Here is a 24022-nt window from a genome sequence, read left to right as displayed (position 1 = left end):
TTTATCTTCTTTTCCCTTTGGGAATCTCATTCACTTCCATGACATCATTTGCCATTTCTAAAATAGTTCCCAAATAAAAATCTCAAATCCAGATCCCTTATCTCAGATTTAGATATATAATATAGCTTCAAGAACCTACAGGACACCTCCCACCTTGATTTCCACAGGTACTTCAAGCTTAACAATCCAAAACCAATCTTATTAACTTTCACCCAAATCTTGCTACTCTTTACATTTTTATTATCTTGTTGGGAGTTTCTATAACCTTCTATTCTTTTTCCTGCCATAACTCTCATATCCAGTCCTGTACTGTCATTTAAATTTCTACATCTCTTACTATTGCTGCCTCACTATATTCCCACAGCAAGGACCTAACATAGGCCTTCTTTACCCACTTTCAAAAGTACTGCAATAGCCTCCAAATTCTGCTCCACTATTTAAAATCACTGCCTCATACAAATATCTGGTCAAATCATTCTTTAGCTAACAAATTTCACTAGCTCCCTATTCCCCATTGCAAAAAAAAAAAAAAAAAAATCAAATTTACTTTGCCTATACTCAAAGACCTCAAAAATTTGGGATCAGCTTATCTTTCCAGTCTTATTTCAGATTATACCCCTGAATGGACTCTTCACAAGTCAAACTATAGTCTCTTAATAACTGCAGAGCCCACCCAATTCCTTTTTTTGCTTCCTTGTCTTTGCTCATGCTATCTTATTTTCTCCTGGAATGTTTCTGCTCTCCCTATTCACCAAATGAATTAATAGACGTCCTTTTAAAGCCCAATTCAAATTCTATCTCCTCTGTGAAACTTTCCCCAATGTGTCCAGTTGATAACAGCCCTACATCTATGGCTTTAATTGCATTGGAACTCTATAGTGAACTTAACACATATTATTTGTATGTTAAGGCTATCTATCTTATTTTCTTCTATACTACCAAGTCCATGGGAGCAATTTCCTTATCTTAAATTCTCTCTCTCTCCTCAAAACTATCACAGTATTTTACCACATAATATAAATGTTTACTGAATTAAGTGGACTTTTCCTTGCTACTTATAGTGCTTTAAGACCGCTTATTCTATCATCAGTTGACGTATACATCAATAATAAGCTAATAATAAAGATCAGTTTATAACTGAATATCATCAGTAAGGTAAATAATATAATATATACATTCCAAAGTCAATAAATGACGGGACTGTCTATACCACTATTCCTTCCCATTACCAAGAATAAACAAGATCTGACTGTAAAATCAGGATAAATCCAAGATGACACTTCCTCCACACATTACAATTTATATTACATCCAGTCAATGCCTTAACAGAGAAAAAAAAAATCTTCATTAGCATACAATTACAGTAAAAGGAGGACAAATTGAGGTCAAAACTTTGATGACTATCCCTTACCCAAACTAAATAAAAAGTACAATTAAAGTTAAGTACATTACAATAAAAATCTTGTGTCAGAAAGCAAAAATGCTACCTCACTGCCTTATAATTTGAATATAATAAATTATGACAAGGCAGAATACTGAAATAAATTACACTGTCACTGGAGACTAGTAAATACATAATTTCTTTAAAACTTTTTGGACATTTCCTCCATATCTTAATACATTCAAAATAATGAGTTAATGTGCTGAAACGTTAAGAGATCAGGTAAAAATGCCAACATTAATATAGAGGACATACCAACAAAAGGATGCACATCATCTTCAGCCAAGTCTATTTCCATACTTGTCAGCTCTCCAGAGGCTGGTACCACAGGTAAATCCATACTTTTCCCCACACGAGCAGCATGAAGCTCTTCTACTATCTGCATCTATCAGAGAATCACAGAATTCCAAAGTTGGAAGGGATCTCAGAGGCCATCTAATCTAATCCAACCTTTATTTGATAAATGGATCCCCTCTATAACATACTAAATATGTAGCCATCCAGCCTTTGCTTACAGACCTCAAGTGAAGGGAAACCCACTCCATTAAAAACATTCCATTCTGCTTATGAATAGCTTTAAATAATCTTTCCTTACCTCAAGTCCAAAATGTCCCTTTGCAATTTGCACTTAGCTCTGCCTTCGGGGACCAAGCAGAACATGGCAAACCTCTCTCCCAGGTGTTAGCCTTTTCAAATATTTCAAGATAGTTCTCATATCTGTCCTCCCATACTACTAGACCCCTTCACCCCACCAGTCAGTCTTCTCTCCCCTAGCATAAACATCCCATTCCTTCAACTGATCCTCAGATGACATGAATTCGAAGACCTTCATTATCCTGGCTGCCCTCCTCTGAATACTCTACAGCTTATCCATGTCTTCCTCTAACAGTTCCTGGAACAGAACATAATACCCCAATGTGGCTGGACAAAAGCTGTGGACAACAGAATTATTATCACTTTATTTTTTAACTTTAGGCCTCTTTCACAGAAGCCCAAAATCAGACTAGCTTTCTTGGTTACGAAATCACTATTGTACCAACTCACATTATTCTTATAGTCCACTAAAACCCTCAAATCATTCACAGACTAACTGCTGCCTACTCATGTCTCATCAATCTTGCATTTGTGAAGTTGATTTTTTTAATGAATTGTAGAAAGACTCACATCTGAGCTGTTTCCAAATTAATAAGAAAATGAAAAACATATATTCAAGGCAGAAGATCTGTGTACAGAAAAAAAAAAGTTTAAAACCTTAATAGCTTAATATATTTATAAGTAGTTGATTGATGTTCTTCCTCAGAATATTAAAAAAATTTTACAAACCACCCCAGATTATAAACTGGATCTTCAGACCTTACACATTTTGAGGTAGTTAATTCTCTAATGGAAAACTAAAGAAGCTAAAAGGAATACTAAATTTAAATTAGGGGGGGGGGGGAAACCTTGTTATATTATGAGGGCCACAAAAAATTGAAGGTCATAAAATAATAAGCAATTTAATGAAGTTTGGAGTTTCTTTTTAAATGAAAAAAAAAAAAAAACACCTATGGCCCTAATTATTAAATTAAGAAAAAACTTCATTAAGTAAATATAATACTTAAAAACCTATTTCAGAACTAAATTGAGACCAATTAGAGGAGTAATACAAGGCATTTCCTTCTTCCCATATTCTATAGTTAAGATAGTCATGCATATAATTTCAAGGAACACCCCCATTTTGCTGTCTTGCAACTACAAGTACAAATGGAAATCTCTTTCATTATTTGTGTTATGGTAAAAATTTAAGACTCAGGAAATCTATTAAAATAAGGCAAAAGATCAAATGATAGAGAAATATTTTAAAATTTTTTTCTAAATAATGGCTTTTGAAGCAATCTACACCACAAAATTATAGAGGTTCATGAATCACAGATCATATACTTAAAACTAGAGCTAGAAAGGCCTTAAAGGCTATTTAGTCTAACCTCATTTTATGGATGAAGAAACTGAAGCTCTAAATAACTTGTCTAGATTGAATGTAAGTCTAGTGGGGCTTTTACTACTACATAATGCTGATTTTCTCAATAATTTTATATTACATAACTAAATAAAATAATTGTAATGTAGCAACAATCGTGTCAGATCTATCTTAATTATCTTACATTCTATATCTTAACTATATTACATTCACATCACTTTTAATATTAATGAGCCAAGAACAATTTCAATTTAGCAATTATATTTGATACATTTGAAGTAAATAAGAATACTAACCTCTTGATCTGTGTCCTGATCACAATCATTTGAATATGAAGTACATGTTGCTTCAAAATTCTAAAATAAAAATTAATTCTATGAGTTAATGTTAAATAAAGAACATATCAGATTCTAAGATTACAACCTAAGCATTTTTCAATGGCCCCTCAACTGCCTATATTAGGTCTATTCTTTTTTCTCTATACTATTCAATGGAGATAAATTCAACTTTGGAAGATTCAATTATCATCTCTATGCAGATGACTTCCTAATCTCTATGCCCAGCCTATATATCTATCCTGAACTTCAGTCCCACATTATCAACTGGTTCTGGAGATTTCAACCTAGCTATCCTACAGAAATCTCAAATTCCCAAAATCTATCCTTATTTCAAAGTTGACTATTTCTGTTTAAGGACTCAATATCCCTAGCTAAGATCCTAATTACCTAAGTTCACAAGCAAGTAGTCATCCTTCAACATCTTCTCTCTGGATTTCATGGCACAGAATCATACTTTCCTCTATTCTGCAGTCTCCTTTGCTTATTTATCAGCTATATTATGGTCACAATTATGGGTGTTCCCTTCCCCTCTCTACTGTCTCTTTTGCTAATGTTTTCAACAACTAGACTATCACCTTTACACAAATGACGCCACCCCCCAAAACTTCATTCCCCTATTACCAATTGCCCTTTCAATATTTCAAACTGGATGTACAGGAGACATCACAAACAAATGTCTAAAATTGACCTCAAATTTTCCTCCCAAACTTTTCCCTCTTCAAAACTTCCCTACACCTGCTGAAAGCACTACCATGCTTCAGACTCCCAGGTTTGTCATTCCAGCAATAACTTTAGCTTTTTACTTTCTGTCATCCTATTTATGCCACCAGTTACCAAACTTTGCCATTGCTATCCCACGAGATGTTTCATCCAACTCCTCTCCACTTACACAACTGACACCTTAAATCTGCTCTTCCCCACCTTTTGGCTAGATTTCTGATAGCATCAGCTTCCTAACTTATCTCCCTTCTTCAACTCTACCTATTTCACATAAGCCAAAGTATTTTCCTTGAGCACAGATCTGACCATACAACCCTATTCAATCAATTCCAGTAGCTTCCTATTTTTTCTAAAAAAAATGCCTTTTGTTGAGTTTTTAAAGCTGTTTTCAACCTGGCCCATCTCCTTCCAGCTTCAATATTCATTTACCCAATTGCTCATACTCAAAAATTCAAATAAAGTGATCTTTCCTGTCTGTGTTCCTCACAAACAATGCCTCATCTTCATTCTCCATGTCTATGTACTAGTTCATCATCCATGCGTTAAATATACTCTCCTTTTCTTCTGCCTCAAAAACTGTTTCTTCATTTAAGAAATTCAAACATCATCTTCTGTGTGACCTTTTCCAAATCCTTTCAACTATTTGTGCCCATCCTCCTGAACTATATAGTGTATTTGACTACTCTTAAGTATTTGTTTTTATTCACCATATATTACACATGTGTATATGTATATACAATTTAGGCTCAGTTATCAACTCCTAGAGCAGGTCTTTCTTGATCCCCCAGTTGTTAGAGATCTTCTCTTAACATTCCCTGAAATTACTCTTACATGCATTTCATGTACTTATTTGTCTACATACTATATCCCTGAAGAATGGCTGTTTCACATACCTAATACACAGTACCTAAAACCTAAAGTGCCCAACAAGTAGTAAAAAGTGCCCAACACAGTAATAAATGCTTTTTGGATTGAACTGAATCCAGTAGGGAAAGTGCTCATGTCTATAAATGAACTGGAAAATTAAGAGGAAAAACCAATATAAATTGCTATGGTCAAGGAATGCATTGAAAACTGAATGCTTTCGTGTACAGGGGCCAAAGGACACTAGGGTTCCTGTTTTAATCTTGTCTCTTTTCCTGACAACTGGCTAACAGTCAGAAGGTTCACTTTGATGAAAACTTTCTCCACCAAATCACTTAATAACAAGCATTTATAAGGTACTTACTTCAGTGCTATGAAAAGTTCTAAGAATACAAAAGTAAAAGTAAAACACCCCCCTCCTTCTAGGAGCAAGCATGAACAAAAGAACCAATCCCCTCACAATTAAGAAAGAAGAAAGGATAGGTAATGATACTTAAAGCCTAGAAATAAAAAAATTCTCAGTAAATTTTCATTTTAATTCATTTTCCACAAAGGAAAACAACTCTAAAATACTTTAATTTTAAAAGTGGTTTACTCTACTTTCAAAATCTTTTGACCAAAATAAAAAATTCACTCCACCTGTTTTAACAATACTGTCTCAGGAAAGAAAGTTTCTTCTGGCCGGGAATCATTTCTTTTTTGGCTGGACTGATCAGGATGATCTTTTTCTCTCCACTTCCCTCCACAGTCAGATGATGTATATGAAGAATCTGATGGTGATAAATGTTTAACTTTGTGTCTGGGAAAACTTGGCGGATTCGGGAGGCTTTCTTTTTTCTCACAGGAAGGCTTTGGTTTATGAAATTTAGAATTAAAAACATTATCCTGTACCACCTTTTGAAGAGTACCTGAAGATTTTGTGGCAACTTTGAAACTGATTCTGCATCTTTCAGGACCAAGTGTTTCCTTACTCAAGTTTTTAGAATTACATTCCTTGGCAAGTTTATCTTTGCTGTATTTCTCAAGGGAAGATTTTTCTAAATTATCTTTGACTTTAATGATCTTTTCTCTCTTCTGCCATGCTTTTATCTTCTCCCTCTGGGAAAGATGATGAGGCCATTTCCTTTCACCTTTTGGAGATTCCACTTGGGACTGAGTACTCTTGGTAAGCGTGAAGCTATTATTACTTTTGAGGTCACAGTCATTCTGGTTGTTCTCACTTTTCAACTTTACATCTTCATATTTGAAATCATATTTTTGTATTTCTTTGTCCGTTCTACTTAAAGAGTGCCTGTGAGAAGTACTTTGACTGTCATCAAATGATTTCTTTCGATGTCTATCAGGTTCCTGAGATGAAAAAGAACTGATTTTTTGTTTCTTCTTCTGAATACTTGTTTCTACATCCAACCTAAAAAATAATACAAAAACTAAAGTTATAGAACCATTTATATACTATGATACTCTCAAACTTAACACTGGAATACTTCAAATATAAATTGACATGAGATATATTAAGAATTAAGTCATAGTTGCCAAATTACAGTTGAAAATCAAAATAATTCAAAAGCAATGTAAACATATCTGATTAATATCCAATTCCTAATAATCTACTATATTGTCTTATATTTATATAACACTTTAGGCCTAAAAAAATGTTTCTTGTGCATTACTTCTTTTTATCCTTACAACAAATCAGGGAAATGAGTACTATGGGTATTATTATCCCAGTTTTACTGATAAGGAAATTAAAACTGGCCAGGTTAAATGTGCAAAAGACATATGATATCTAAGTATGCAGTTTATATATTCATTATCAGTGAAAATTTAAACATGGTAACCTCTTAAACACAAATAAATGCCAATAAAATTAAAACCAACAATGCCACCTAAATTAATTTATAAATTTTGTGCTATGCCAATAAAATCAAAGTGATACTTTAAAGCACAAAATACACATTGATACAAAATAACAAAATTTCTTGGAAGAATGAAAGGTCTAACAATGTAAAGGAAATAAGAAAAAAACAGAAAAGAAAGAGAAATAGCACTTTCAGATCTCAAATTAGAGTATAAAGCACTTATCAAAACTATTTGAAGTTTTAAAAAACCAGAAAAATAGATCAATGAAAGAGACTAGATAAGAAATAATTCAGTATTCAGTAATTCTGAAAACAAATGACTTGTAGAAGAAGTCCCTTTCTGACAAGAACTTCTGGGAAAACTGAAAAGCAGTTTAGCAAAAATTAAGATTTACGCCAAAATATTAAACCCTAAGCCATGATAAACTCAAAATGGATTTTTATACCACAAAAAAAGGAAAAGTAGAGAATCAGATTTTTTTTTTCAATTGTACCTAAGGAAATGTTTTGAAATAAGGAATAGAAATGATCAAAAAAGGTAAGATAATTTATATTAATTGAAAGACTTTTGCATGAATTATACAAATCATTTAGGATAAAAAGAGAAATATTTACGGGGGGGGAGGGGGCAATCTTTACATCAAATATCTGTTTTTCATACCAACCCAAATATCCACAAGGGATATTTGGTCAAAAGAATTATCAAAAAAAGAATTACAAACTATCAATAACTACATGACAGATTAGTCCAAATACCTAAAAATAAGAGAAATGCAGAGCAAAACAAATCAGCAACTTTACCTGGTGACTAATAAATTGGCAAAGACAATAAAAGATGGAAATAATCCTCTCTCCCACTGATGAATTTCCCTTGAGGCCTCCATTCGGTGGAGGGGCCATGCCAGCCTTCATTCCCTTCCTGGCCTTATTCCTGATTTTCAGACTTCATGACCCTACATTGTATCTTCATTTATCTGGTACATCATTAGCACTTAATAAATGTTTATTTCCTTCTTTCCTTACTTCCTTCTTACCCAATGCTAGAAAGGATTGAGAAAGAAAGGCACACTAGCACAGCATTAGTAGAGCCATGAATTGGTCCAACCATCCTGGAAATCAAATTAGAATTAAGTTAAAATAGTGGTTAAAATGGACACTATATTTGACCCAAAGATTCTATTACTCCATATACTCCAGGAAGGTCAGAGACAGAAAGATTCCATATATAATAAAATGGCATAAAATTGTAAAATAGGTGTCCATTGATCAGCATATGACTAAACAAACCAGTATGGAAATGTAATAGTACTGTACAGTAAGAAACAAAGAATATGAAAGAATTCAGAGAATCACACAAGGACTTCACAAAAGCATATGACTAAACAAACATGGAAAGGAAAAAAAATGAAGTCATATAATCATAGAATCCAAATTTACTTGAAAAGAAATAAAAAGGCGTATCCATCAAGAGTGGGAAATCATGAGGATAGATCACTACATAGATTATAAGATTTGCTGAGCTGTTTTTGCCTTCTTTTTATTTTCCTGTTCCAGAGAATGGCTTATTAAGTAGAGGATATATTCAGGAATGTAGATTAAAAAAAAAAAAAAAAGGTATCAATAAGGTTTTTTAAAATAAGAAATACATCTTATATAACAAATATCTCAAAGAATAATGGGGAAAAGCTTTATGAATTTATTCAACCATACTGTTTCTACTAGAAAAAGAGTTTTATGTTTCTTAATGGTCTAGAGGCATTATACTCATTTGGTTCAAGTTCCACATAAATCAAGTATTTACTCAGTACCTAGTATATATAATATGGTATATATAAAGAAGTTTAGTAAATGGAGCCTGCCATCAAAGAATTTATAGTCTTAGAGCATTCACAATTTTATAGCCATTTTATATTTCTCAAACTTCCTTAACAATTTATTCAACTAAAATTAAGAGGATTTTTTTTTTCCTTTTCTACTCTATATTGCTGTTTTTACCTGGAAAGACATAAAAACTTATACAAAATGAAATGAGCAAAACCAGGAGAACATTGTATATATTAACAATATTGGGTGATCCTCAACTGTGAATGATTTAGGTGTTCTTAGCAATACATGGCAATTTTGAAGGGATTACAATGAAAACTGCCTTAAAGAAAGAACTAATGGAGTTTGAATGCAAATAGAAGCATAGTTTTTACTTATTTTATTTTTCGGGGGTGGGGAGGAGTTTTCTTTCAAACCATGACTAATATGGAAATTTGTTTTGCACAACTGCATACACATACACAGACACACATAAAACTTATATCAAATTACTTGCCTTATAAATGAGAGAGGGGAAAAGAGAAAAAAGGAGGGAAAGAATCTGGAACTCAAAAAATTTAAACAAATGTTAAAAAAAAAATGTTTTTACATGTAATTGGGGGAAAAATTAAACATTTAATGTATAGTTTCTTATTTAATTTCATATTTGTTATGTCCAAAAAAAAATGCCTCCTTCTGAATAAGTCTCATGACCTTTCTGTCAAGACTTGGGTAATATGTTTTATCCTAAGTTCTCTGAATTGTAGCTGCTCATTGCAGTGATTATAGTCCCTAAATCTTTCAAAGCTGTTTGTTATTAAAATGTTATATAAATTGTTCTGGTTCTTCCCATATTTCACTCTTCATTGAGTCAGTTCATTTAAGTCTTTCTAGGTTTCTTTGAAATTGTCTCTTTCAAGTTTACATAAACTGATACTGAGTGAAGTGAGGTGAAACAGAAGGACATCATAACACAGTAACAATGAGATTATGTGATGACCAACTATAATAGGTTTAGCTTATGTCAACAATATGATGATCTAAGATAATTCCAATAGACCTGGGATAGAAAATGCCATCCAGGACTTGGCTCTTTTCAATAATGAGGTGATTCAGGCCAATTCCAATAAACTTGTGATGGAGAGAGCCATCTACACCCAAAGAAAGAACTGTGGGGACTGAATGTGGACCACAATATGGTATTTTCACCTTTTTTGTTGTTGTTTGCTTGGGTTTTTTTTTCTCGTTTTTTCCCCTTGATCTGATTTTTCTTGTGCAGCATGATAAATGTGGAAATGTTTAGAAGAATTGCAGATTGTTGAGGACCACAAATAAGTGTGGAACCCAGAAAGACTGTAAAGGGTTCAAGGGGCCTGTACAAAGGGGTGGGCCAGTACTCTGAGTCTCTGCAGTTACAAATCATAGCACACTTGAGAAACTAAAGGAATGTTTTGGTTTTCTAATTTTATCTAATTTTCTGAGCAAAGCCGACAGACTCGTGGGGAATCGACATGACCCTGACAATCAGAGATGTCTGTCTGGAGATCATAAAACACAGTTAATGATGCAGGTACTGCTTACAAATGTATGGTTTTCTTTTAATAACCTTGCTGTACTTAAAAAAACTATATATTCTATACAAGGATGAAATAAATTAGAGGTTCAAAGGTTTCCCTGTAATGGCCTTTCTTCTCCTTGTGTCATTATCGTCCTCTCACATGACACACTCTATTCTGGTCAGAATTAGATCCCCATAGCCCTTAACAAGGGACTCCCATAACAGCACATATTTACCCTATATTGGATTATTTATTGTCTATAGGAAAGGGGAAGTGAGGAAGGAGGGAGAAAAATTTGGAACACAAGGTTTTGCAAGGATAAATGTTGAAAAACTATCTTTGCATGTATTTGAAAACAATTATTACTAAAAAAAAAAAAAAAAAAAGATAAAGAAAATAAAAGAAAAGGCCATCCATACCCAAAGAGAACTATGGAAATTGAATACAGATCATCAAAAGATGCTAGTTTTTTTTTTTTTTTAGTTTGCTTTTTCTTTCTCAAAAAATGTTTTTCCTTTTTGTTCTAATTTTTCCTTCACAACATAACTAATATGGAAATATGTTTAAAATAATTGCACATGTTCAACTTATATCAGATTGCTTGTTGTCTTGGGGAGGAGATAAGAAAACACAGGAGAAAAAAGGGAACTCAAAATCTTACAAAAAAGAACGTCAAAAACGTCAAAAAAAAATTTTACACGCAATTGGAAAAAATAAAATACTATAACATCCTATTGAGAAGTCAGAAAAATAAGCTGTCTCCCATCATTTTTAGAGTATAATAGTATTCTATTACAATGCATGCTATAATTTAATGTTTGGCCATTCTCTAATTGATGGGAATTCCTACATTTCTAATTCTTTGCCAACACTTTTATAATTATTTTTGTATATATGGATCCTGTAGCAATTTTTGGTCAAAAGGTATGTACAGTTAACTTTCTGGTCAATTCTAAACTGCTTTCCTGAAAGGCCAGAAAAGTCAAAGCTCTACCAACAATACATTAATGCACCTGTTTTGCCAAAGCCCAATGTTTGTAATTTTCCATTTTTGTTAATTATATCTATATAATGAATAGAAGGTGAGATCTCAGAGTATATTTAATTTGTATTTCTCTAATTATCAATGATTTTTTTCATTGGGCTATTGATTTCCTTTGATCACATATCACAATTCTATTTTCTCTTTGTATAACCCTCCATAGCATCTCATAAGTTCTCCTAGTTATTTCTGCTACCAAGTAATTCAGCAAAGATCACCAGTATAAATTTTATGCAGAGCTCACAGACATAATATAAATTTTATAGATTCACATTTTAAGTTATCATGCTAATACTTTTAGTAAATTTTCTAAGGATGAAATAAAGTCAAATTACTTACTACTTATCTGATGAAATTTTTATTTCACTGAAAATTTTCTTAAGACTGATACTGACAGTTGCTATTACAAACAACTTGTGTATCATGTCAATAAGAGACAATATGTACATGCAAAAACTGAAGAAAACAGTTAAATCAAAACTAATAAAAGATAGTCCAAATTTGGCACAAAATAAAACTAAGAATAGATTTTGAATTACTGTGAGCTTCACCATCCACATTAACCAAAAAAATGTTAAGAAATTAACACAATAAGGAATTACCTTTGAAGGTCTTCTCTTCTTTTTGGATCACAGTATAAAACGTCTGTATCATCAGATTTCTAAAAAAGAAAATTTATACATCAGCAAGAACTGAAGAACACAAACTATGCAAAGCAATGATACGATTTATTTAAAGGCTACTTCCCCTGGTGCTTACAGACTACTTGGGAATGTCCAAGACATGTTAAAAAAAAAAAAAAAAAAAAAAAAAGAAAAACACACATAGCAAAACAAGACAGTAATTTCTCTACGTGTAAGTTTTTTGGGTTTATTTCTTTTTTTTATTTTTTTTGCTATAAAAGGGTAGTTTATGCTAAATGATCTCTAAACTCCTTTCTATCTATGATCCTATGAAAAATGATCAAATATTCTGAATCTTCTAAATTAGTTATTTTTATTTTGAATGATTTAATGAGGCTTTGTAAAATTATTCTCATTTATCATATCATATAAACCTATTTTTGATTTAAAGACTATGGTCAGCAACTGCATCCAGAAAGAGGACTATAGGGATTGAATGTGAATCACAACATAGTATTTTTGTTTAAGTTGTTTATTTGCTTTTTCTTTTCCTCTTTGATTTGATTTTTCTTGTACAGAAAGATAAATGTGGATATATGTTTAGAATAATTGCACATGTCCAACCTACACTAGATTATTTATTATCTAGGGGAGAGGGGTGGGGGGGGGGAGAAAAGGAGAAAGATTTGGAACAACGTTTTGTAAGGATGAATGCTGAAAACTTTCTTTGCTTTTTTTGTTTTTGGCTGAGGCAATCAGGTTAAGTGACTTGCCCAGGGTCACACAGCTAGGAAGTGTTAAGTGTCTGAAACCAGATTTGAACTCAGGTCCTCCTGACTTCAGGGCTGGTGCTCTATCCACTGCTGCACCTAGCTGCCCACTTCTCTTTGCATGTATTTTGAAAATAAAAAGCTATTTTCAAAATTAAAAAAAAATTAAAGACTATGGACAAATACACAGTCATTAAGTGCCTTCTATGTTCCAAGCAATGTGCTAAGCACCAGGAATACAAAGAAAACCTAAAATGGTCTCTGTCCTCAAGAAAATTATATTCTAATAGAGAATACATTCAAATGCATAAGTACAAACTATAAAAGAGTAAACTGGAAATATTTTCAGAAAGTACTAGAATTTGAGGGTAAGAAAAGGTCTCTTACAGAAAGCAGGATACAAATTGAAACATGAAGGCAGGCAGGAAAGCCATTAAGTTGATAGAACAGTGTCACTAGATAGTAGAGTACATGAGTAAAGTATCAAAGATTTGAAAGCTAGGAAAGAAACAGGTTAAAAAGGGCCTTTAAAAGCCACACAAAGAATTTTATATTTGATCCTGTAGATAATAAGTAGCCTTCTCAAAAGTTTAATGAATAAGGAGGTGATATGGTCAGACTGGAATTTTAGAAAGATTAGGTTAGTAGTTGAATGGAAAATATACTAGAATAGCTATTACAAGAGTGCAGGACATTTGGTGAGGAGGACCTGCACTAAAACAGCAAAAATATCAAAAGGAAGAAGAGAAGACATATAAGAGATGTTGTATTGGCAGGTCTTAATTATATACTAGATATGAAAGCCTGAAAAAAATAATGAAGAAATTAAGATGACACCTAGTACTGGATGATGGCATTCTGAACAGTGAGAGAAGTCAGAAAGAGAAGAGTATTAAGGAAAAAGATAATGAATTCAATTTAGTTAAGATGAGTAAGATATCTATGAGACATACAGTTTGAGATGCCCACAGGCAGTTGGAGATGCCAGACTGGAAATCAGAAATGAGAGCAGGACTGATTAAAGAGATTGGAGAATCATTGGCATAGGGATGTTAACTGAATTTGTGAGATCTGAAGAGATCATCAAATAACATGGTAGAGGGGGCCCAGAGAAGTTTTGTGGGCTCACGCCTGGTTAACAGACATGTTCTAGATTCAATAAAGGAAATTTAGGAAATGGCATACAGGCAGGAAAAAAAGGAAACAGTAATGAAATGAAAACCTATAGGGGAGAGAATATCCAAAAAAAAAAAAAAAAAAAAAAAGATGATTGACAGTGTCAGAGGCTACAAAGAAGTCAAGAAAGATAGACAAAGGAAATGTCATTAGATAGTGATTAAGAGCACTTTTCTCAGAAGGATACTATAAATGCAAATATAATTTAGAAAACAAAAGCTCAGAATTTCAGAGACTCCTCTAAGGTTGCATCCCTAATAAGTGGTAATCTTACTTTAATTCAGCATTGTAGCCATGGGCAGGTAAAAGATAAAGGCCTTCCAAGTTGGGGAAATCAATATGAGCCAAATCATGGAATAAGAAATGAGCATGGTGAGTTCCATGCTCACCAACTCATGTGAGTTCCATGGTGAGTATGGTGCATACAGCAAGGAAACTAGGCAAGCTGGAATAAAATATGTGTATAGGCTAACAATGGGAGATAACGTTGGAGGAGTTGGGTAAAATCTGTTAGAGAAAACTTTAAATGCCAGATTATAGAAGTTCTTATACTTTAACCCATTAACAAAAGAGAGCCATTGAAGTTGTTTCCTTGCTTTTAAAGAATGAAGATTATTCTGATAAAAGTAAATTGAAATGAAAGTTAAATTCTAAGAAACAAAAATGCGTAAAGCATTCTATATTAGGCATAATGGAAGTTTCACAGCTACTCTTCTTGTCATTAACCAAAGTAATATATCTCACTTTCTATCCCCTGGATATCCTTACCTGTAAGTCCCATATGTCCCTTCATGCATTCATTTATCATTTCTGTTACTAAATTTGTAAGATTTTTTAACATGCAGAAATGTATTCTAGTCCAAGAAGTGTAACAATTAATATAGTTTTGGAAGAGGAAAAGGAAGGTAAAATATGCAATCAAAAAAGAAATCAAAGTATAAAATCTTTATAAAGAAAAGATTAACAAAACAAAGATAAGATAAACAAAACAAAAACACCAAAGGGAAGAAGCAAGATGTCAACATATAATTTAAATTATTCAAGGTAGCTAAAAACTTACCAACGTTCTCTTCCCTAAGGAAGTTGAACATCTGGAACAAGACAAGATACTAGGAGTTGGTGCTTTTGAAGAGATTCTTTTCTGCTTCTTTTCCTAAAAATTTCAAGAGAAAAAAGTGAGGAGGAGAAAGTTTAATTTTTTTAAATGCTATAAAGAGTGCCTTCTATATATCTCAATGAACCTATATTTAAGTATTCAATGGATAATACCGTGAGACATTATAATAATAAAATGTAAAGAATCTAAGAGGTAAGATGGGAAGAAGCAGATGTGGTATAAATAAATAAATAATGCTCCTGAAATGCAGTAGACCTGAATTCAACTCTGGATCTAGAGATGTTTTATGACAGTATGGAAATCACTAACCCTTTCTAAGACTTGGTTTCTTATATAAAATTGAGTAATGTATATCCAAAGACCTCCCAGGCCTCTAACTTAACTTTCTATAATTCTTTAACGGTTACTTGGCCTTCAGGAGTGTTCTACCCAATTCAATTAAGCATTAAGAGACTAGTTATGATGAAGACACCATACTAAGCTCTGGGTATACCAAGATAAAAAACAATACAATCCTTGCCCTCAAAGACTTTTCAAGCAATAGGTATGTCATCTGGACTGGAAACAGCCCCTTAACCTGTGGGTGGCTAGAGCCAAACAGGAAAGGCTAGCAACAGGAGAGTCAGGAATCAAACAGAAGTTTAAATAATTTTAAAGTAAGGAAAACTCTTGCCAGGAAATCCTCCTGAGGAGAAAGGCTCAATATGCTGGGGCAAAGTGGGATGGACCACAACATAAATCATTCTGGGGTCTTTTTTAGTAGCAACTGTGGATAGCAATCAAAAGTGGACAAAATTATTTACCTCTTAAGGCAGCCCACAGGAAGCCCCTAAGAATATGTGGTCATCTTGTTAGTGAAAGGCATTCTCATGCTAAAACTCCTAGGTAAGTCAGTATAAATCATAGTACTAATAGGATCAAAGAGAGCTGGAAGGGACTTTATAAATCATTAAGTCCAACTCCCTCATTTTCCAGAAGAGGAGAAATGGCTTGGTCACAAAAACATGAGAATCTGCCTACCAGGAGAAATAAGTTTCTCTTAAAACCAGGAATTTAGAAATCCTTCAAAATACTGTAATCCTGGTCTACTGTGGCTTTTGTCACCTTCATCAAATCAAGGATTCCCTTGAATTCACTTTCTTTAGCTTAAGATCAAGGGTTCCCTCCTGGGGCTGCTAGACCAACAAAGGGTTCTTGGATATAGATCAGTAAGTTTGTGAACTTGGATGGGGAGAAAAAATGCATTTTCATTTCAATATAATTGGTTTTCTTTGTAAGCCCTATGTATTTTATTCTGTGTGTATTAAAATATTATAAGGCAGCTTCAAAGTACCCATAACACAAAAAGGTTAAGAACCTATGCTTTATTGTTCCTTAGAAGTTATTCTAACAGAGCAACCACTGATTAAAATTTTCCCTCCATTAAATCAAAAAAACACAAAAATTAGCATATAGTACATGATTTCTGATTACAAAATTAGCAACAGCAATCAATAGTAGATCACACTAATCCATAAATGAATACAACATACTACTATTACTACAGCCTTTGTCCTTCTGTCTTCTCCTAGCAATTCTCCTAGCAAGCTAAATCAATGTACGTCCTACACTGAAAGAAAACTTCTTAGATAAATCTTGTGATTGTTAATCACAACTGCTAACCTAGGCAGATAGGTAAGGTAAAGCAGTGGATAAAAGCAATGAGCCGGAGTCGAGAAGGCCTAAATTAAATGGTCTCAGATACTTCCCAGCTGTGTGACCCTCAACAAGTCACTTAATTTCTGTATGTCTTAGTTTCCTCACCTGTAAAATGGATATAAAAATAGCACCTTCCTCCCAAGTGAGATGAACGATAAGCCCAAGAGACAATTTTGGGGTAATTATTAGGCTAACAAAATAACCAATAAATCAATAGTCGATAGTCTCTCTCAATCAAAGACAAAACCATAGAAATCACTGAAGGAAAAATGGGACTGACCTTGACAGATGAAAATCAACCCTAATTATTTAACTCTTAATGAGTAGATAAACTTCAAATGGGAAGTAGGCTAAAAGCCCTCAGTCCCTCCTGCTGAGAACGTGGCTTGAATGAGATTCAGTTGCCACTAGTACAAAGGGGCAAAACAATCTATCCCCAACTCGTTGAACAACTGGGGGAGAGAGGTGCTTTAGAGGTTTAAGGGCTTGAACTTAATGTATTTAGGGCTAAAATTCAACAAGATTAGTTTATCTGGATGGGGATGATTCCCAACCAATTTCATCTGTCAGGAGTATTCCTCAAAGACTGACCCATAGGGACTGAGCTTTGAATAAGGAAATAAAAAGAAGAAAAACCCTGGATCCCAATATGAATAACTGGTTATTAGTATAACAGAAAAATAATTTCTCTCACAGGGTTGTTGAAAGTTTCAAATGAGATAATAACAGTTAAGTGCTTAGCAGAGTATCTGGCATATGGCAAGCACAATAGGCTAAGTTTATTAATTATTTCTTATTATGATTAGGAAAAGAGTGAAGGATGCATACAAATTTCTCCTGAAGAAAAAAAGAATGCTAATGATACCTTACTATGGTGAGTCAAGTCAAATAGTGGATTGGTGTGCAACCCTCCTCCAGTATTCTTTCCCAAAATAAATGCTACTCAGGAGAAGGAACCAAGGATGGTATCATTAACAAAAAAAAAAAAAAAAAGTGACTACCATTGGATGTTCATATGAACACCCAAAACTTAAAAAGCTTTGACCTGGCCTCTAAGTGCCAGTTTCTGGAGCCATCAATAAGATAAGCAATATATTAGGGATAGCCCAAAGTCCTACTTTAAATATACTGAATGAGGTGTTGACAATAAATGATATCCCACACTATTTCCATGCCTATTTTTTCCAAGAATCTAATTCATTCCAAGGTTTTCAGTTTGAGGTAAGGGAATGAAATTTTTTTAGCTATCCTCTTTGATCATATCAGGAAATGACTTTCATCTTGGCTAACAAACACTGATGACTATCTCTAAGACTTATCCACATTCATATCCATATAATATTTGAAACTACCCATTTAATATCTCACATTCCATTTCAGGTCAATTAAAAAACACTAATCTCTGATATGATGAAATATTTAGTAAACAAATCTCCCTAATCCATCCCAAACTAAACCTATAACCATCCTAAATAATATCCATAGAAACTAAAAAATAATATTATTAAAATGTCATGTCCCTTCAACTTCCCAGAAGTTCCTTTTTTTTTAAGTAATAAAAGGATGAGGAGAATGATGTAAAACGGTCCTAAGACAAGCAAATCTAGACAAAAAGGAAACAATCATCTTCTATGTCCCATTTTAAAAATTGATTTTTTCTGCTTTAAAACAAAAATAATAGTGAGAAAATATTTTATTTGTAAAATGAAATGAGGCTTCTTACTTTTTCAACTAGGTCGGATGAAGGAGATGTGTCCTTTCTTGGAGATTTTTCCTGTTTACCATTAGATCCTTTCTTGGACATTGTGAAAAGCTAAAAGAAAAGTTAAGATAAAAAAATATAATTAGAAATTATATTTCTCCAAGTCTTTTAGCGAACCACTTCTTCCTAGGGATTATCAATATACAACCACTTCTCATTGAGAAAATAAGATTCTGCTTTTGGTGATCTTTCTTCTTTAAGTTCAATCACCTAAGAGAGACTGTATGATTTACTGTCCAAAACAAACTTCATCATCTTTCTCCTGAATTCACGTTTTTCTAAACTTCCCTATTTCTATGATGGGCATCATAAACCTTACGGTAAATGTCCATGCCATTCTTGGCCAATGTAGTAATACTTTTTGATTGTAGTTTAATGTTATATTATAATGATAGGTCCCCAGTATGGAGTCACTTAAGCTAATTGTTTCTAATGCCCATTGAAGCAAAGAAAATCAACAGTTAACACTGCTCCCAAGGGCCCCAATCATTCTTCAGCTTAGTTAACAATAGATCCCCTCCTACAAGTATGAGATCCCAAAAAGAAACTTCCTGTACCTAAGCCTATTACTGATAAGGGATCCCAAGAATTTTTCCACCATCTCTGGGTCTGAGTAGGAATGTCCCCTCCTAAATCTGGCACTTGTTTTCAACTACACCTATTTTTAGAGTATATAATCTTGCCACCTGAACTCCAACTTTGAGAGTGTTTCAATCCCAACATGTCTCCTTCACCCTCAGATTGGGATGTTTCTTTTATGTGGGGACAAAACTTTTGTCTGTTTGGATTGCTAAAAATCCTGAATCCAAGTGTTTGTTTTAGCCCAGGATTTTTGAGAAACCAAGTAGCCAGTCATTCCTTTTTACTCTCCATATTCAATCATTTGCTAGGTATTCATATTTTTATTTCCACCTAGGTCTTCTGTCTATTACCTTATATCTATTTAGTTATAAACTTAGTTAAGTCTTTGGTTTCCTATTTCCTACACCAGTGGATTTAAGCAGAGATAGAATGTCTTGCCCAGGCTTACAAAACTAGTAATAGCTATCTAATCAGTCAATCCGCATCTACTCTCCCTCAGCCTAATCCACACCCCAAACCTCAACTTCGGCTTTTTTTCTAAAGCACAGGCCTCAATTACATCACTCCCCTAACATAATAAACTCCACTAGCTTCCTTTTATTTGGAATCAATTACAAACTCCCGGTCAGGCTTGGTTAGCTCTTTACAATTTGGCTACAATGTACACTTTACATTCATAGAAGATTCAATGATCACCTTTGTGCTAACAATCTCATATCTACTTAACCAGCCCTACTCTTCCTCAGGTCCAAGTCAAAACTCATCCTCTCTTAACATCCCCTCTTCCTAACTTTCCTATTAATGCAGGAAATATTACCAAACTCCCAGTCACCCAGGTATCACACTTGACAACACTGGTGTCACATTTGACTCATTTTCTCTCACCCCCTATGTTGATTGGATTGGATCTTTATATCTCTTATATATGTATCCTTACAGGGCTTACAATTTACTAAAACTCCCAGAATTTTTTTTCCCCCAAATTACTGTCTAAGCCTCTCCTTGTTATATTTGTGAATTTGATTTTCTGAACTGGAAATTAGTATGGCAGAAACTAGGCATTGACCCACACTTAACACCGTAAAACAAGATAAGGTCAAAATGGGTCCATGACCTAGGCATAAAGAATGAGATTATAAATAAATTAGAAAAACATAGAATAGTTTATCTCTCAGACCTGTGGAGGAGGAAGGAATTTATGACCAAAGAACTAGAGATCATTATTGATCACAAAATAGAAAAATTTGATTATATTAAATTTAAAAGTTTTTGTACAAACAAAACTAATGCAGATAAGATTAGAAGGGAAGCAATAAACTAGGAAAACATTTTTACACAAAGATTCTGATAAAGGCCTCATTTCCAAAACATATAGAGAATTGATTCTAATTTATAAGAAATCAAGCCAATCTCCAATTGATAAATGGTCAAAGGATATGAACAGACAATTCTCAGACAAAGAAATTGAAACTATTTCTAGCCATTTGAAAATATGCTCCAAGTCATTATTAATAAGAGAAATGCAAATTAAGACAACTCTGAGATACCACTACACACCTGTCAGATTGACTAGAATGACAGGGAAAGATAATGCAGAATGTTGGAAGGGATGTGGGAAAACTGGGACACTGAGCGATTTGGAACTATGCTCAAAGTTATCAAACTGTGCATACCCTTTGATCCAGCAGTGTTACTACTGCGCTTAGATCCCAAAAAGATTTTAAAGAAGGGAAAGGGACCTGTATGTGCAAGAGTGTTTGTGGTACCTCTTTATGTAGTGGCCAGAAACTGGAAACTGGGGGGATGCCCATCAATTGAAGAATGGCTAAATAAATTGTGGTATATGAATGTTATGGAATTTTATTGTTCTGTAAGGAATGACCAGCAGGATGATTTCACAAAGGCCTAGAGGACTTACATGAACTGATGCTGAGTGAAATGAGCAGGACCAGGAGATCATTATATACTTCAACAACAATACTATATGACGATCAATTCTGATGGATGTGGCCCTCTTCAACAATGAGATAAACCAAATCAGTTTCCAATAGAGCAGCAATGAATTGAACCAACTACACCCAGCAAAAGAACTCTGGGAAATGAGTGTGAATCACTACATAGAATTCCCAATGCCTGTATTTTTTCCCACCTGCATTTTTTATTTCCTTCACAGGCTAATTGTACACTATTTCAAAGTCCAATTCTTTTTATACAGCAAAATAACTATATGGACATGTATACATATATTGTATTTAACTTATACTTTATCATATTTAATATGTGTTGGTCAACCTGTGATCTGAGGTAGGGGGTAGGAGAAAGGAGGGGAAAAGTTGGAGCAAAAGGTTTTGCAACTTTCAATGCTGAAAAATTACTCATGCATATATATCTTGTAAATAAAAAGCAATAATTTAAAAAAAAAAAAAATTTAAAAAACTAAAAAAAAAAAAAAAAAAAAGATTTTGAAAACCTTTACTAGGATTCCTAAGACTATGTATCAAAATAGTATACATAAAAGAGCCAGGAATAATGAACTAGTGAAACTAAAAATCATTTTTAAAAATATCAGGTTTTTTCTTGTGCAACAAGAGAACTGTATAAATATGTACACATATATTGTATTTAAGATATTCTTTAACATGTTTAACATGTATGAGACTGCCTGCCATCTAGAGGAGGGGGTGGAAGGAAGGAAGGGAAAAGTTGGAACAGAAGTTATTGTAAGGGACAATGTTGAAAAATTATCCATGCATGTGTTCTGTCAATAAAAAACTGTAAAAAAAAAAAAAAAAAAAAAAAAAAAATATATATATATATATATATACACACACATATATATAAAAAAAACATATATATATATATATATAAAATATACATCCTAAGACAAAACAAATCACATCTATTTCTAGAGTTTCAGAATTATCCTTTCTATATCAATTAATGACAATGATACAATGATAATTTTTTTTAATCTGCATGACAGAGCTTATGTGACAAGTTGTATAGAACATTTAAGTATGTTATTGATTTAAATAAAATAGAGACAGAATGGTAGAATAAAAGGTTCTCAGACTCAGTAGACTTGACTTAGTACATTTACTATCTAGAGGCAAATTGTTAACCTCTCTGACACAATTTTCACATCTGTAAAATAATATTAAAAAATGTTTTTACATGCAATTGGTGGGAAGTATTAGATAATTAGAAATAAAAAAATAAGATGAAGAGTTCAGACAAAAAAAAAAAAAATACTTTGACCTATGAAATCTTTGTCCTTGACTAAGCTAAGCTCTTTTTCCCTTTTCCTAAACAGTAAAACCAGGACAATTTATACAATGACATCAATACTGTAAAGACAACCAACTTCGAAAGATTTAGTAACTCTGATTAGCATAAAGACCAACTAAGATCACAAAGACCCATAGGTGAAACATTCTTCAATGAAATAATTCTTTATTAGAGAGGTGAAAACCTCAAATGATACTTTTTTTTTTTTTTTTTTTTTTTTTTTTTTTTTATGGACACAGCTAAGATAGAAATGTGTTTTACTGACTACATATAAGTAAACAAGAGTTTTTCTTTTTCAAATGATGGTGAGGGAGTTTGGGCAGGAGGGAAATGATTGTTGTTGATTAAAAAAATAAAATTTAACTTGGAAAAAAAAAAAAACAGTGCTATCTGAAATTTTGTTTGGTGACAAACTGCGTTCAAAGTAAATTTAACAACATAAACTGATTCACAGTAATCTTTTTTCAAGAAAAGCGACAGTATAAATTTCCCAAAGCTAAACCAAGCTAAATTATGAGACTTCAGCTTTTCAGTGTGTCCGTGTGTGTGATAAATAAAAATTTCAGAGAATTTCAGGAAATCACAATCAGTTTTATTGACTATAGCTAGAAAGCAGTCAATAAATAGGTTTATTATAGAGATGGAAACCTTCCATATTTATAAAGTCTTTTGAAAAGGGATGCACTGACGTATATGGAAATAGATTTAGAAGAATTGCACAAGTTTAACCTATCCCTATATGCTTACTCTCTTAGTAAAGTGGGAGGTGGGAAGAGAGGGATAAAAATTTCTAACACAAGGCTTTGCAAAGACGAATATTAAAAACTATATTTGCGTGTATTTGGAAAAATAAAATGCTATTAAAAATCATTCAAAATAAAAAACATGAAAGTGCTAAGTATATTTTAAATTCCAAATGACATCAGAAAAAAAGGAAGAGAGGTCCTTCTTCAAAGGATGCAATGAATTAAAAGAATCTTTTAAGGGGAAAAAAAAGAGAAAAAGAAAAGAGTTGCACGAGGGTGAAAGTCAACTCTAAAAGGTTAACAAGTTAGAATAAATATAATGAAAGGTAAACTAAAATCCTAAAAGGGTCTGGCGGTACAAGACAAAGAGCACCAAAATCTCAAGACATTTGTCAATTTCCATATCATTAGGATAACAAAAGGGAGAATGCATATTTTTCAGGCAAGACAGTGGAAACAGAATTGGAATGCACCCACTGGCCTAAACCTAGAATTTCTTTATTGTCTTTGATAAGTTTTAACCAACCAGACTGGATTCGCACATGAACAACATTTCCTACATTGGTTGATTTCTGGATGAGAATAGAGGGGAAAAAACTTGGTCCTAAAATCAATTATATGAAAGAAATAATCATTTCTCTTAATATAAAAATGCTCAGTAAGATCCTTTGTCAGTA

General features: G+C 33.1%; 2 protein-coding genes across 5 annotated transcripts in view; one reads left to right on the top strand and one right to left on the bottom strand.

Annotated features, from left to right (window-relative positions):
• TRMT1L (tRNA methyltransferase 1L) overlaps positions 1-24022 on the top strand; it is a 90753-nt gene that overhangs the window by 17405 nt on the left and 49326 nt on the right. The window lies entirely within an intron of this gene.
• Positions 1-24022, bottom strand: part of SWT1 (SWT1 RNA endoribonuclease homolog) — a 129642-nt gene that overhangs the window by 101510 nt on the left and 4110 nt on the right. For all 4 annotated transcript variants that reach the window (XM_074308583.1, XM_074308584.1, XM_074308586.1 and 1 more), the window contains exons 2-7: positions 18691-18780; positions 15213-15305; positions 12186-12244; positions 5960-6728; positions 3695-3754; positions 1697-1826 (exon numbers count right to left, since the gene is read on the bottom strand). In XM_074308583.1, coding sequence (XP_074164684.1) covers positions 1697-1826; positions 3695-3754; positions 5960-6728; positions 12186-12244; positions 15213-15305; positions 18691-18780 — 1201 coding nt within the window. The remainder of the gene's footprint in view (positions 1-1696; positions 1827-3694; positions 3755-5959; positions 6729-12185; positions 12245-15212; positions 15306-18690; positions 18781-24022) is intronic.

The sequence above is a fragment of the Sminthopsis crassicaudata genome, chromosome 4, assembly GCF_048593235.1.
Source record: "Sminthopsis crassicaudata isolate SCR6 chromosome 4, ASM4859323v1, whole genome shotgun sequence".
Lineage (NCBI taxonomy): Eukaryota > Metazoa > Chordata > Mammalia > Dasyuromorphia > Dasyuridae > Sminthopsis > Sminthopsis crassicaudata.
The sequence above is the reverse complement of the archived record's forward strand: the minus strand, read 5'-3'. Positions and strand labels throughout refer to the sequence as shown.